The following is a 12,216-nucleotide window of genomic DNA, read 5'->3' on the forward strand; positions in this document are numbered from 1 at the left end:
ACTTCCTATTTAATAATAATAATAATAATTTTATTTATACCCCACCCATATCTGACTGGGTTGCCCCCAGTCACTCTGGGTGGCTTCCAACACATATAATAAAACATTTTTTAAAAACTTCCCGAAACAGGACTGCCTTCAGATTTCTTCAAAAGGTTGTATACTTTCTTTTCTCCTTGTCTTAGGGATCCCATAACTCCATTTGTTGTTGTTGTTGTTTAGTCGTTTAGTCGTGTCCGACTCGTCGTGACCCCATGGACCAGAGCACGCCAGGTACTCCTGTCTTCCACTGCCAAATTCATGTGTTATCTGTTATCTGACAACCCTTTAAATAGTGGCAGGCAACCTGTAGCCCTCCAGATGCTACTTGACTACAGCTCTTATCACAGACCATCCAAGTGTCCCTTTTTTCTAGGGACAGTCCCGGATTTATAGAAGCCGTCCCAGTTTCTAATCTGATCCCAGAATGTCCCGCTTTTCCTTAGGACATCCCAACATCGGAGAAATGTTGGAGGGGTATAGCCCGGAGTGCTCACTGGAAGGACACATCCTGAAGCTGAGGCTCCAATACTTTGGCCACCTCATGAGAAGAGAAGACTCCCTGGGAAAGACCCTGATGCTGGGAAAGGTGGAGGGCACAAGGAGAAGGGGATGACAGGACAAGATGGTTGGACAGTGTTCTCGAAGCTACCAGCATGAGTTTGACCAAACTGTGTGTCAGGGAACTGACATCGGAGCCAGAGGTGGAGGCAAGGCTCCCAAGCCATGCTGGAGAGGGGCCCAGCAGGGAGAGAGGGAGCTCATCGGCTGGGGAAGGAAATCAGCGTAACACCAGGGATAAAGGGGGGCAGAGGGGAGAATCGGCGAGGGGGCTCCAGGACTCTTCGCTGGAGACCAGCGGGGAGAGCACGGGTCCTCTGCTACCCACACCCACCCTGCGCAGAAGACTTCCGCACAGGGAAAGTAGGCGTAGACTTGGCGTCAAAGAACTTCTTTGCTGGAAGAAATTTAAGAAACGCCGACTGACGGATTCTGCTAGCGACTGAACAGCCACGAAGTGAAGGGCTGTCCAGCCAGAAAAGGTTTAACCAGGCTACCTAGCCAGGAGTGGCAGCAACTTACGCACGAGCAACCCCTTATAACCATTACACTGCGGGAGGCAGTGGAGGACAGGAGTACCTGGCGTGCTCTGGTCCAGGGGGTCACGAAGAGTCGGACACGACTAAACGACTAAACAACAACAACAACATGAGCCCACCACATATTTACCGTGGGCGACCATCAGCTCTTGAGTTCCAGGCAGAGAAACAGACAGATAGGAAACAACACTTTCTGAAATCCAGCAAGAGCTGCAGCGACAAAAAACAAAAACGCGCACACCCAGAAACGACCCATCCCGGTGCGCTCCTCTGCACCAAGGCGGTGTTTTGGTTTGCATTGAACTTGATCCCCGCGCGCAATCATTTCCCTTTTAAGATCCTGCTACGTTGGGAAAGGGGGGGACTACAAGTCCCATAATGCAGCGAAAGTGGCCGCCCCTTTGGGGCAAAGCATGTCGGTTTGAAGCCGGGGAGGAGCTCCATGGAAACATATTCCGCGCGCAGCGGCGCGGGGCGGAGAGGAGGAGGGGTCCGCGGCCGCTGCGCTCCGGAGGCAGCCGGGGAGAGAGAGAGCCGGGGCGCATCCCGCCGCCTCTAGGGAAGGAGGTAAGTTGCAAAGAAGGAAGAAAGTGAAGTGGATCCGGAGTCTGCAGGGCGAGGAAAAGGAGGATCAGCTGCACATCTCGGAGCCGGTGCGATCATTAATCAATAATCCATCAATTAGGCCATCTGGGACGCAGACCTCGTTTATTGACCGTTGAGGGGCACCGTTTCTATACAGATTAGCTTTTGCTCTATGTTTTTAAAAAACCAACTGGTGATTTTTTTGCTTTTAGATTTCCAAGAATCCTATCGCTTCTGGGTTTTTTTGGAAATGGAAGTTAGCATTTTTTTTTATTCTCCCCCCCCCCCCCCAGCTCCAGGTTGAGGTGAGTGCAAATAAGTTAGTCTCCCCTAGGGCACAAAATAGCCAGGCACCAGCACACTGGGTGCGCTGCTTAGGGCTTGCTAATAATAATAATAATAATAATAATAATGGTAATTTAATTAAGGGGTGGGGATTAGAGATAGGTGAGGTTATCTGTTTTGTTATGATTTGTATTGGCCTTTTGCAGCAAGTCTTGGGGATTTGAAAACGGTGACCGCTTTCACTTCTTAAGTGATGGTTTTGTTGTTTCTGCATCTTGGCAATATGGGTTTTGTAAGCATGGGTGTAGCTAAGGGGTGGGGGGTGGGGGCAGCTGCACCCCCTCCGCAATCAAGTAAATAAATAAAAATAACTAACTGACCAATCTTGTTGCAGATAGCTCAGTTCTGCCCCCCCCCCCAATCCTGGCTACACCCATGTTTTCAAGTTTATATTAATAGTATTTTTTTCAAAACTAAATTATATACTGTACACCAAAAGAATAGAGAGGGTCACTAGGAAGAGAGAGGGGTCGGTGGGTTGGAGTCTTGGCTGCAGGGAATGGTTGGAAGAACACAGGGGGAAATGATATCACTGGGATGGATTGAAAATGATAATTCTTATTAGTTTTCAATTACAGTCCAATAATAGCCTCATTATAACAATGCCAAATTATAATACAATTACTAATACCAATCATTTGGATATCAAATTATATAGTTCAGGTGCCCCCCCCCCACTCCGCGTGCTAGAATGGATGCTTTGATTGTTTTCTTCATTCTGCATTCCAAAATCTTATTAGTTTCAATTACACTAAAGTCAAGATATCAATCCCTTATACAACAACTGCAATATTAACAACTTCCATTCTTATTGACGCATTAAATGATTTATGGAACTACAAGTGTGGCACGCAATCTATAACCTTATTCTTCCTGTGTTTGGCAATTATTCTGTCCGTGATGTTTCTTCCTGATATTGCTTCTGCCTGCAAACAGGGGCCAACCAGGTGGCCCTGGAACCCTAAAAGCAAAGGCATGAAGGTGATAGCACCTGACTTCCACTCAGTTGTTTCTCCCTGGGATCTGTTTCGTAAGGAACATGTGAAGCTGCCTTTGAACACCCAGGATGTTTCAGCTGTATTGTCTGCTTTGACTTGAAGTGTCACTCACTCACTCACTTAGAGGCATTGCCACCTGCTTAACTAGTCCTTTTCAGTGGAAACATCTGGGATTGAAAGGTGGGGGGGGGGAGCTGTCAGCAGACGAAAAGTCTGCCACGAAGCCTGTCCCATTCCTCTGATAAATGGAAGGTGCGCTGCTTCTGCAGCAGGTGTTCCAAATCACAGCCACTGGTTTAAATTAATTGCATGTTATCGGAAGTCCTTTCTTTGGTTCATTATGCTCCATCTACTGCCAATCAGTTCTAGTTTGGAGAGACCATTCATTTTGTGAAAGTGGAGACTGGGATTTTAAATAGAGAATTTTTAGCATCTTCACCAGATTCAAAATTACCAGGACTCTTAAGGGTAAGCCATGGCATAGATAATCCTCTGGGCCCTATTAGGGATGGAGTAATCTCATTGACGGGATGCGGGTGGCGCTGTGGGTTAAACCACAGAGCCTAGGACTTGCTGATCAGAAGGTCGGCAGTTCGAATCCCCGCGACAGGGTAAGCTCCCGTTGCTCAGTCCCTGCTCCTGCCCACCTAGCAGTTCGAAAGCACGTCAAAGTGCAAGTAGATAAATAGGTACCACTCCGGCGGGAAGGTAAACGGAGTTTCCGTGCGCTGCTCTGGTTCACCAGAAGCGGCTTAGTCATGCTGGCCACGTGACCCGGAAGCTGTACCTCGGCCAGTAAAGTGAGATGAGCGCCGCAACCCCAGAGTTGGCCGCGACTGGGCCTAATGGTCAGGGGTCCCTTTACCTTTTAATCTCATTGACTCGGTTCTCCCTCTCTCTCTCTCTCTCTCTCTCTCTTTTTTTTTTTTTTTTGTAGTTCTGCTTCTCCCTCTTTTCATTGGTTGATCAAGAGGTATCTCTGACTTTGTTTGCAGTTAAATGTTGAATGCTGAGACCGTGATGGCAAGGCCAATAATCTTCCCAGTGAGTGTCCATTCAACAGCTCCTGAAACCTTTGTGGTGCTGAACCAGAGGATGAAAGTAGTTGAAGAGCAGACAAATGCGCTTTTGAAGGAACTGCATACGCTGGGCATTGATGGACAAAGGTATAGTCAAAATAAATGCTTTGAAGCACAAATGTATGAATGTTTACATGGAAGTAAGTTCCACGGTAATTTCCAGGGATGTAAACATAGGACTGCAACCTTCATTCTGCATTTTCCTTTATTTGTGTGATCTCTCTCTCTCTCTCTCTCTGAACGTCTGACTGGCCTTTGCTACCAGCATCCAAGTTATTAAGAAGTTAATGTATTCTGATTTTAATCAGTCTTCTGAAACAATACCGTATTGTTTTGAGTCGATGTAGTTAAGTTTTGTTGCAGATGAAGGGCACTGAAGTGAATGAGGTATTGACATAAAGATCAGACATTTTTATTTACAGTCATGGGGAAAAATAAAGTGAATTATTTGAATTCTGTGGGTTTACATATCGGGACAGAATCGCAATCATTTGTTACTTAAAGGTAAAGGGACCCCCGACCATTAGGTCCGGTCGTGGCCGACTCTGGGGTTGCGGCGCTCATATCGCTTTATTGGCCAAGGGAGCCAGCATGCAGCTTCCAGGTCATGTGGCCAGCATGACTAAGCCGCTTCTGGCGAACCAGAGCAGCGCACGGAAACGCCGTTTACCTTCCCGCCAGAGCGGTACCTATTTATCTACTTGCACTTTTGACCTGCTTTCGAACTGCTAGGTTGACAGGAGCTGGGACAGAGCAACGGGAGCTCACCCCGTCGCGGGGATTCGAACCGCCGACCTTCTGATCGGCAAGTCCTAGGCTCTGTGGTTTAACCCACAGTGCCACCCACGTCCCTATTTGTTACTTAGCAGGTCTTAAAATTAGGTAAATGCAACCTCAGATGAACAAAAACAACAACACATGACATATTATACTGTGTCATGATTTATTTAACAGAAATAAAGCCAAGATGGAGAAGTCATGTGTGAAGAAGTAAATACATCTTTCCTACTTCCATAGGCATTAAGAGGCTAAGTAGCAGACAGGGGCTGCTAATCAAATGCCTTTGCTTAATTGATCACTGGCAAGTGTGCCCACCAGTGGTCTTGCCAGCTAGGGATGATGGGAGTTGTAGTCGAACAACAGTCGGGGATCCAAGTTTGAGAAACGCTAATGCAGGGTTTCCCAAACTTGAGGCTCCAGCTGCTTTTGGACTACAACTCCCATCATCTCTAGCTAGTAGGACCACGGGTCAGGGATGATGGCAATTGTAGTCCAAAAACGGCTGGAGACCCAAGTTTGGGAAACTGCCCTAGTGCATTGGTGATGTTGCTGGACTACAACTCCCATCATCCCTGGCCATTGGCCATGCTGCCTGGTGCTGATGGGAGTTGGAATCCACACGTACCTGGACGTGGTGACTCCTGCCATAACCTGTAAGAGTTGGCTTGTTTCAAGAAACCATAGCTGAGACTAACCACAGTTTTACCATGTTTGGATATAATAATAAACTGCTGTAATTAAAAACAGAGGAGAAAGTCTCTGATCTCCTCTTTGTGGCTGTGCTGGAAGCTGGAGGTGATGGCGAGGAAGCAGTTGAGCCTGTGACACTTTGGCCTGTGATGCTAAACCGAAGTTGAGCTTTGTATCCAAATGAGGGACCTCTCTGTGTATGTACATCTTCCATGGGTTCCCTGTTGGTGAGGGTAGATTATCTTCTTTCAGGGCATGGGCGTAGCCAGGATTTTTGTTGGGGAGGGGCAGAACTTTTGTTTTGGCGGGGAGAACCGACCTGATTGGTCGGTTAGGTAAGTATTTCTATTGTTTTACTTGATGGGGTCTACACCCACGTTTTAGGGGTGATGAGTAACTGTAGTCCCCAACTGTGGGATTTTCCACAGTTCACTTGTATGGCAAAAAGGGAAGGAGGTGAATTCAGGGACCCCTGTCCTACGCACTTTGCAGCGAGAAATGGGTTTTGCCTCTTAGCTGTGTTCCAGGTTGCAGCCATGCAGGCAGATAATGTGCGCATAATACCAAGCATATTATATGCACATGTGGAATCGCAGCAATGAATGGGCATCTTGTTTCTTCCAGCATGGAACTCTTCCCTTCGAAACCCACGGAGAACTCTGAAGGCCACCAGACCATCAGCCCCGTCCGTGCCAGAACGGCATTTGGCGGAGCAAAGGACACGCTGTGGCAGACCTGCGAAACTCTCGTGAATCGGATGTGCCGGCTCGAAAGCGTTGTGCAAACCATGAAGTTGAGTATGTTCCGGCTGCAGACGGAAAAAGAGCTGAACCCAAAGCATGCAGGTAACTTCAGAGGGTGGGAACCAAAGGCTGGTGCATGCAATGATGTTAGATTCATGGGTTGTTGTTTAGTCGTGTCCGACTCTTCGTGACCCCATGAACCAGAGCACGCCAGGCACTCCTGTCTTCCACTGCCTCCCGCAGTTTGCTCAAACTCATGCTGGTAGCTTTGAGAACACCATCCAACCATCTTGTCCTCTGTCGTCCCCTTCTCCTTGTGCCCTCCATCTTTCGCAACATCAGGGTCTTTTCCAGGGAGTCCTCTCTTCTCATGAGGTGGCCAAAGTACTGGAGCCTCAGCTTCAGGATCTGTCCTTCCAGTGAGCACTCAGGGCTGATTTCCTTAAGAATGGATAGGTTTGATCTTCTTGCAGTCCATGGGACTCTCAAGAGTCTCCTCCAGCACCATAATTCAAAAGCATCAATTCTTCGGCAATCAGCCTTCTTTATCTAACGCAGGGGTCAGCAAACTGTTTCAGCAGGGGGCCAGTCCACTATCCCTCAGACCTTGTGGGGGCCAGACTTTATTCTGAAAAAAATGAATGAATGAATTCCTATGCCCCACAAATAACCCAGAGATGCATTTTAAATGAAAGGGCATATTGTACTTATGTAAAAACACTTTGATTCCTGGACCGTCCATGGACTGAACTGAGAAGGTGATTGGGCTGGATCCGGCCCCCGGCCCTTAAGTTTGCCTACCCATGAATCCATATAGTATCCGTATAGTTAAAGTTATGGTTTCCCAGTAGTGATGTATGGAAGTGAGAGCTGGACCATAAAGAAGGCTGATTCCTTCAGGTATACTGGGCTGAGGCAGTTTAGGGCTTTAAAGCTCAGCACCAACACTTTGAATTGTGCTCGGAAACGTACTGGGAGCCAATGTAGGTCTTTCAGGACCGGTGTTAGATGGTCTTGGTGGCCACTCCTACTGGCTGGTTCCAAACGGCAGGCCATCAGTCTCCCACCTTTGCTCTGAACCATTTTTGGGTGCGGCATTGAAGCCTACTTCACATTTCAAATCGGGCAAAGAAACCTTTAACATGGTGTCTGCTCTCGGAAGCCTGAGAAGCCGGGCTCATTGCAATGCACCTCTCTTTCTGCCTTGCTGTCTTGCAGCCAATTTAGAGCAGCGCCTGAACGCGATACAGGAGGAGCACATCGGAGAACTGAAGGTGCTTCAGATGGAGGGAAGGGTGCTATGTCAGCAGCTGAGGGAGTCCCGGGAAGAGGAGGAAAAAGCCAGAGGTCAAGTTCAAAAGCTGAGCGCCGCTCTGGAGATTGCAACTGCCACAAAGGTACTGAAACTTGTGGTGATCTAGTCCAGGCTTCCTCAACCTTGGGCCTCCAGATGTTTTGGGACTACAGTTCCCATCATCCCTGACCACTGGTCCTGCTAGCTAGGGATCATGGGAGTTGTAGGCCAAAAACATCTGGAGGGCCAAGGTTGAGGAAACCTGGTCTAGTCTGTTAACTGGTAGATTTGATTTGAAACTAGTCAGTAAGACTTGATTTAAATCTCTCTTTTTTTACTGAAAGGCTTATTCTTGCTGGTATAATCTTAATATTTCCAACCAGATGAAGGTTTCATTTTTGGAATAATAAATTTTCAGAGTAGTTTTTACAGTCATATCAAAAAGTACTGATTTGGTTATGCTATTAGAAATACATAGACAGATAATTATGAAATCATTGTGAGGTTTAATAAGTTAACTGTTTATATTTGGACAACTTTTCTGCTGTACTTTATTGGAAGGAGAAAAATAATCATTTCCTTAATAACACTTTAAACAAACTATTTAACTAAAAAAAACCACATCATATCATAGGTATCCATGTTTGCTAACTGATGTGGTTAAACGTTAAAAAAAAAAAAAAACCAGACTGAGTTTTAGCACACATGGAAAACATAAAACAAATCCTTTAAAATCCAATTTAAATTTTTAAAAATCTGATTTTTTTTAGTATTATTATTTTAAAAAAATAATTGATTTTTATCCACCCTGCTGTTAACAGATCTGCCGTTTTGTAGATCACTGTTGTTATGCTGCGGACTTCGAAAAGATTGCTAAATGTTAATATGCTGTAAGGTTTAGACGTGCGTCTTAGACCAAAAATGGGAACGATTGAGAGGTGCTATTATTTTGCTGTATCTCTCAAAATGGGCTAGAAATCATACGGCAGCAGCTGGACCGGAGGGTAGATTGCAGAACTCACGGTCTTATCGGTTTGGTTGCTTATATGGAAAGGATGGGGGGCGGACATTCTGCAGTTGGAAGAGAGCCCGAGAATCATCTAGTCTAACCCCCTGCAATACAGGAATCTCAACATGTGGTCCCCCATCCAGTATTGCAACCATACCAGTCCCTGCTTAGCTTTGCAAACGTGCTAGCTGTTACTAGGAAGGTAGGCTTCCTCTCTTAAACAGCATTCTGGGTTAGCTCCTCTTATCACACAACACACAACACCAATTATTAATCCTATTTTATTTTCCGGGGAGCTAGACTTCATTCTAGTTCCAAATTTTTTTGGGGGGGGGGCAAGGGAATTGCCCTTAATGTTAAACATAGGGACACGGGTGGTGCTGTGGGTTAAACCACAGAGCCTAGGATTTGCCGATCAGAAGGCCAGCGGTTCGAATCCCCGTGACAGGGTGAGCTCCCGTTGCTCGGTCCTCCTCCTGCCAACCTAGCAGTTCGAAAGCACATCAAAGTGCAAGTAGATAAATAGGGACTGCTCCGGCGGGAAGGTAAATGGCATTTCTGTGCGCTGCTCTGGTTTGCCAGAAGCGGCTTAGTCATGCTGGCCACATGACCTGGAAGCTGTACGCCGGCTCCTTCGGCCAATGAAGCAAGATGAGTGCTGTAACCCCAGAGTCGGTCACAACTGGACCTAATGGTCAGGGGTCCCTTTACCTTTACTATACTCAGACTTACAGTGGTGCCCCGCAAGACGAATGCCTCGCAAGACGGAAAACTCACTAGACGAAAGAGTTTTCCGTTTTGGAGGCACTTCGCAAAACGAATTTCCTATGGGCTTGCTTCACAAGACGAAAATGTCTTGCGAGTTCCTGCGGTTTTTTTCCCCTCCCCCCCCCCTTTTTCTAATCCGCTAAGCCGATAAGCCACTAAACCGCTAATAGCGCTAATCCGCTAAGCCGTCAATGGGCTTGCTTCGCAAGACGAAAAAACCGCTAGACGAAGAGAGTCGCGGAACGGATTCTTTTCGTCTTGCGAGGCACCACTGTATATATATATATTATAAACTTGGGGGGTAGAGGGAAGTGTAGTCTGATAACTGTCTTCCCCATTTCTAAGCTGTCTGATGATGTGGCTTAAGACACCAGGCTCAGAGCGCTGCGAAAGTTGTTTACTGCCACATCAAGTGTCAGAAAAGTGTGTTGGAAATGCAGATCAGTTGAAGAGCAATCGGGATGCGTTACAAAGAGCCCAGCTTTGAAAACAACCAAAAACATTTGCACATCCAGCCCACCCATGTCCTGCTGTTGGTTTTTGCAGAGAGATGTAACGGTTGCTGCAGATGAGTTGAGGGCAGCGAAAAATAAGATGAACCGTAAACTTCAAGAGGTAAGGACAGAAGGGTATTTGGGTTACCGCGGGGGGGGGGGGGAGTGAAGAAGATGAGCTCCCTAAAAAATCAAGAACGCATGGCAATTGAAACAAGGAAATAAATCTTTTGGCAATGCTCAGAACATTCTCCATGAGGTGCCTCTCTGCCTGGAGAGGTTGCTTCCATTTCGAAGGCCAGCGCGTGTTTTGAATATTTGAGATGAAACTGTTTCAAGCTATGGACAGGTGTAGAATACAGTGGTACCTCTGGTTACGTACTTAATTCGTTCTGGAGGTCTGTTCTTAAGCTGAAACTGTTCTTAATTTGAAGCACCACTTTAGCTAATGGGGCCTCCTGCTGTCACCGTGCCGCTGGAGCACGATTTCTGTTCTCATCCTGAAGCAAAGTGTTGTGACGTGGGGTCTGTGATTTCAGCTCTCTTGACATAATATGCTGGAGACAGTTCTCTAGTAACACTTCTTTATTAACGCAACAAGACTAAGACTTGAGGAGGGGAGAGCTACATTTATAGGGACAGGGAACTAGCTAGAAAGGATACATTTTGGAGAGAACAATATCAGGCAATCACAGTCCTGCCTTTTGGAGGCAACCAATAAGACAGAGGATCCAAATACAGCAGCTTAAATGAACCAATAGTAGCTGTACCCTCTGGAACCAAAAGGCAGTCACTTTACCCTAATGCAAATACAGACAATAATAATACAGATATAAAATCCTTTGACTCAATACACAACACAAAGTTCTTAACCTGAGGTAATATTTCTGGGTTAGCAGAGTCTGTAACCTGAAGCGTAGGTAACCTGAGGTACCACTGTATTTGCTAAGACTGTTCTGCTGTCGCCCACGTTGCGATAGGCAAATAGAGCTGTACCTTGGATCCCGAACGCCTTGCAACTCGAACGTTTTGGCTCCCGAATGCCGCAAACCCGGAGCGTTCCGGTTTGCAAACGTTCTTTGGAACCCCAACGTCCTGCGCGACTTCCGCAGCTTCTGATTGGCTGCAGGAAGCTCCTGCGGGCAATCGGAAGCTGCGCCTTGGTTTCCAAACATTTTCGGTAGTCAAGTGGACTCTGTTTGACTTCCGAGGTACTACTGTAGAGACAATTGCACGCAGTGTGGCCCTCAGGCTCGCGTTTCCAGTGCTCCCTTCCAATGCCAAGCAAGTTGCTTATCCTAGAAAGAGAAGCATAGAGTTTCACACGCTTGTTGCCCTGGTTTGAAACGGAACTGGTTATCCAAACGCCTGGTTTGTCGCTTGCAGCTGACAGAGAAGCTGTCTAAGGAGTCCAGCAGGCGGCAGTCCTTGGAAGAATCCCAAGCAGTCCTTCTTTATCGGATGCATGAAATGGAAGCGACGGTGGAAAACGAAAGGAAGCAGGTGGGTGAAGCGTCCCTTCTCGTTTTAGGATTCCACCAGGACAATACAGTTTTGCAGGCTATTGACAGACTATTGTTTCCACAGCATACTATTCATATTATTAATTAATCGATTAAGTTTGCATACCTCCCTATACCGGTAGATCTCAGGGTGGTTTGCAACATATACCGTATTTTTCGCTCTATAAGACGTAACAGACCACAAGACACACCTAGTTTTTGGAGGAGGAAAACAAGAAAAAAAATATTCTGAATCTCAGAAGCCAGAACAGCAAGAGGGATCGCTGCGCAGTGAAAGCAGCAATCCCTCTCACTGTTCTAGCTTCTGGGATAGCTGCGCAGCCTGCATTCACTCCATAAGACATACACACATTTCCCCTTACTTTTTAGGAGGGAAAAAGTGAGTCTTATAGAGCAAAAAATACGGTAATTACAATATAATAAATACATAATAAATACATAATAAATACAGAAGCAAACCAACAATCTCCCCTTCCGCAGCAGATTTAAGTATCAAAATGCTGCTCCTCCTCCTACGGCAGGGAGGCTTGGCTGGGGCCTTCATTTAGGTGCCAGGCAAAAAACGGTTCCTCTTTAACCAGACCTTTGGCTGATTGACATCAAATGCCTTTTTAAAATGTGCTGGGGGGGGATTATTGGATTCTTCTTGTTTTTTATTAGTATTTTGTGTTTTTAATATTGTGATTCTATGTAGTGAATCGCCCTGTGACCTGCAGGTATGGGGAGGTGTAAAAAATTAATTAATGCAGTGGTACCTCTGGTTACGTAC

The 12,216-nt window shown here is 46.4% G+C and overlaps 1 protein-coding gene across 3 annotated transcripts in view; it reads left to right on the forward strand.

Moving 5' to 3' along the window:
- Window positions 1–1,608: 1,608 nt before the first annotated feature.
- CCDC150 (coiled-coil domain containing 150) overlaps window positions 1,609–12,216 on the forward strand; it is a 51,713-nt gene continuing 41,105 nt past the window's right edge. For 2 of the 3 annotated variants that reach the window (XM_081862826.1, XM_081862825.1), the window contains exons 1-5: window positions 4,037–4,233; window positions 6,241–6,461; window positions 7,578–7,756; window positions 9,977–10,045; window positions 11,311–11,427. In XM_081862826.1, coding sequence (XP_081718952.1) covers window positions 4,067–4,233; window positions 6,241–6,461; window positions 7,578–7,756; window positions 9,977–10,045; window positions 11,311–11,427 — 753 coding nt within the window. In that variant the 5' untranslated portion in view covers window positions 4,037–4,066. Of the gene's footprint in view, window positions 1,707–4,036; window positions 4,234–6,240; window positions 6,462–7,577; window positions 7,757–9,976; window positions 10,046–11,310; window positions 11,428–12,216 lie in introns of those variants that run through there. The other variant, XM_081862824.1, reaches the window with a different exon arrangement.

Source organism: Podarcis erhardii, assembly GCF_964252035.2.
Source record: "Podarcis erhardii genome assembly, chromosome: 1".
NCBI lineage: Eukaryota > Metazoa > Chordata > Lepidosauria > Squamata > Lacertidae > Podarcis > Podarcis erhardii.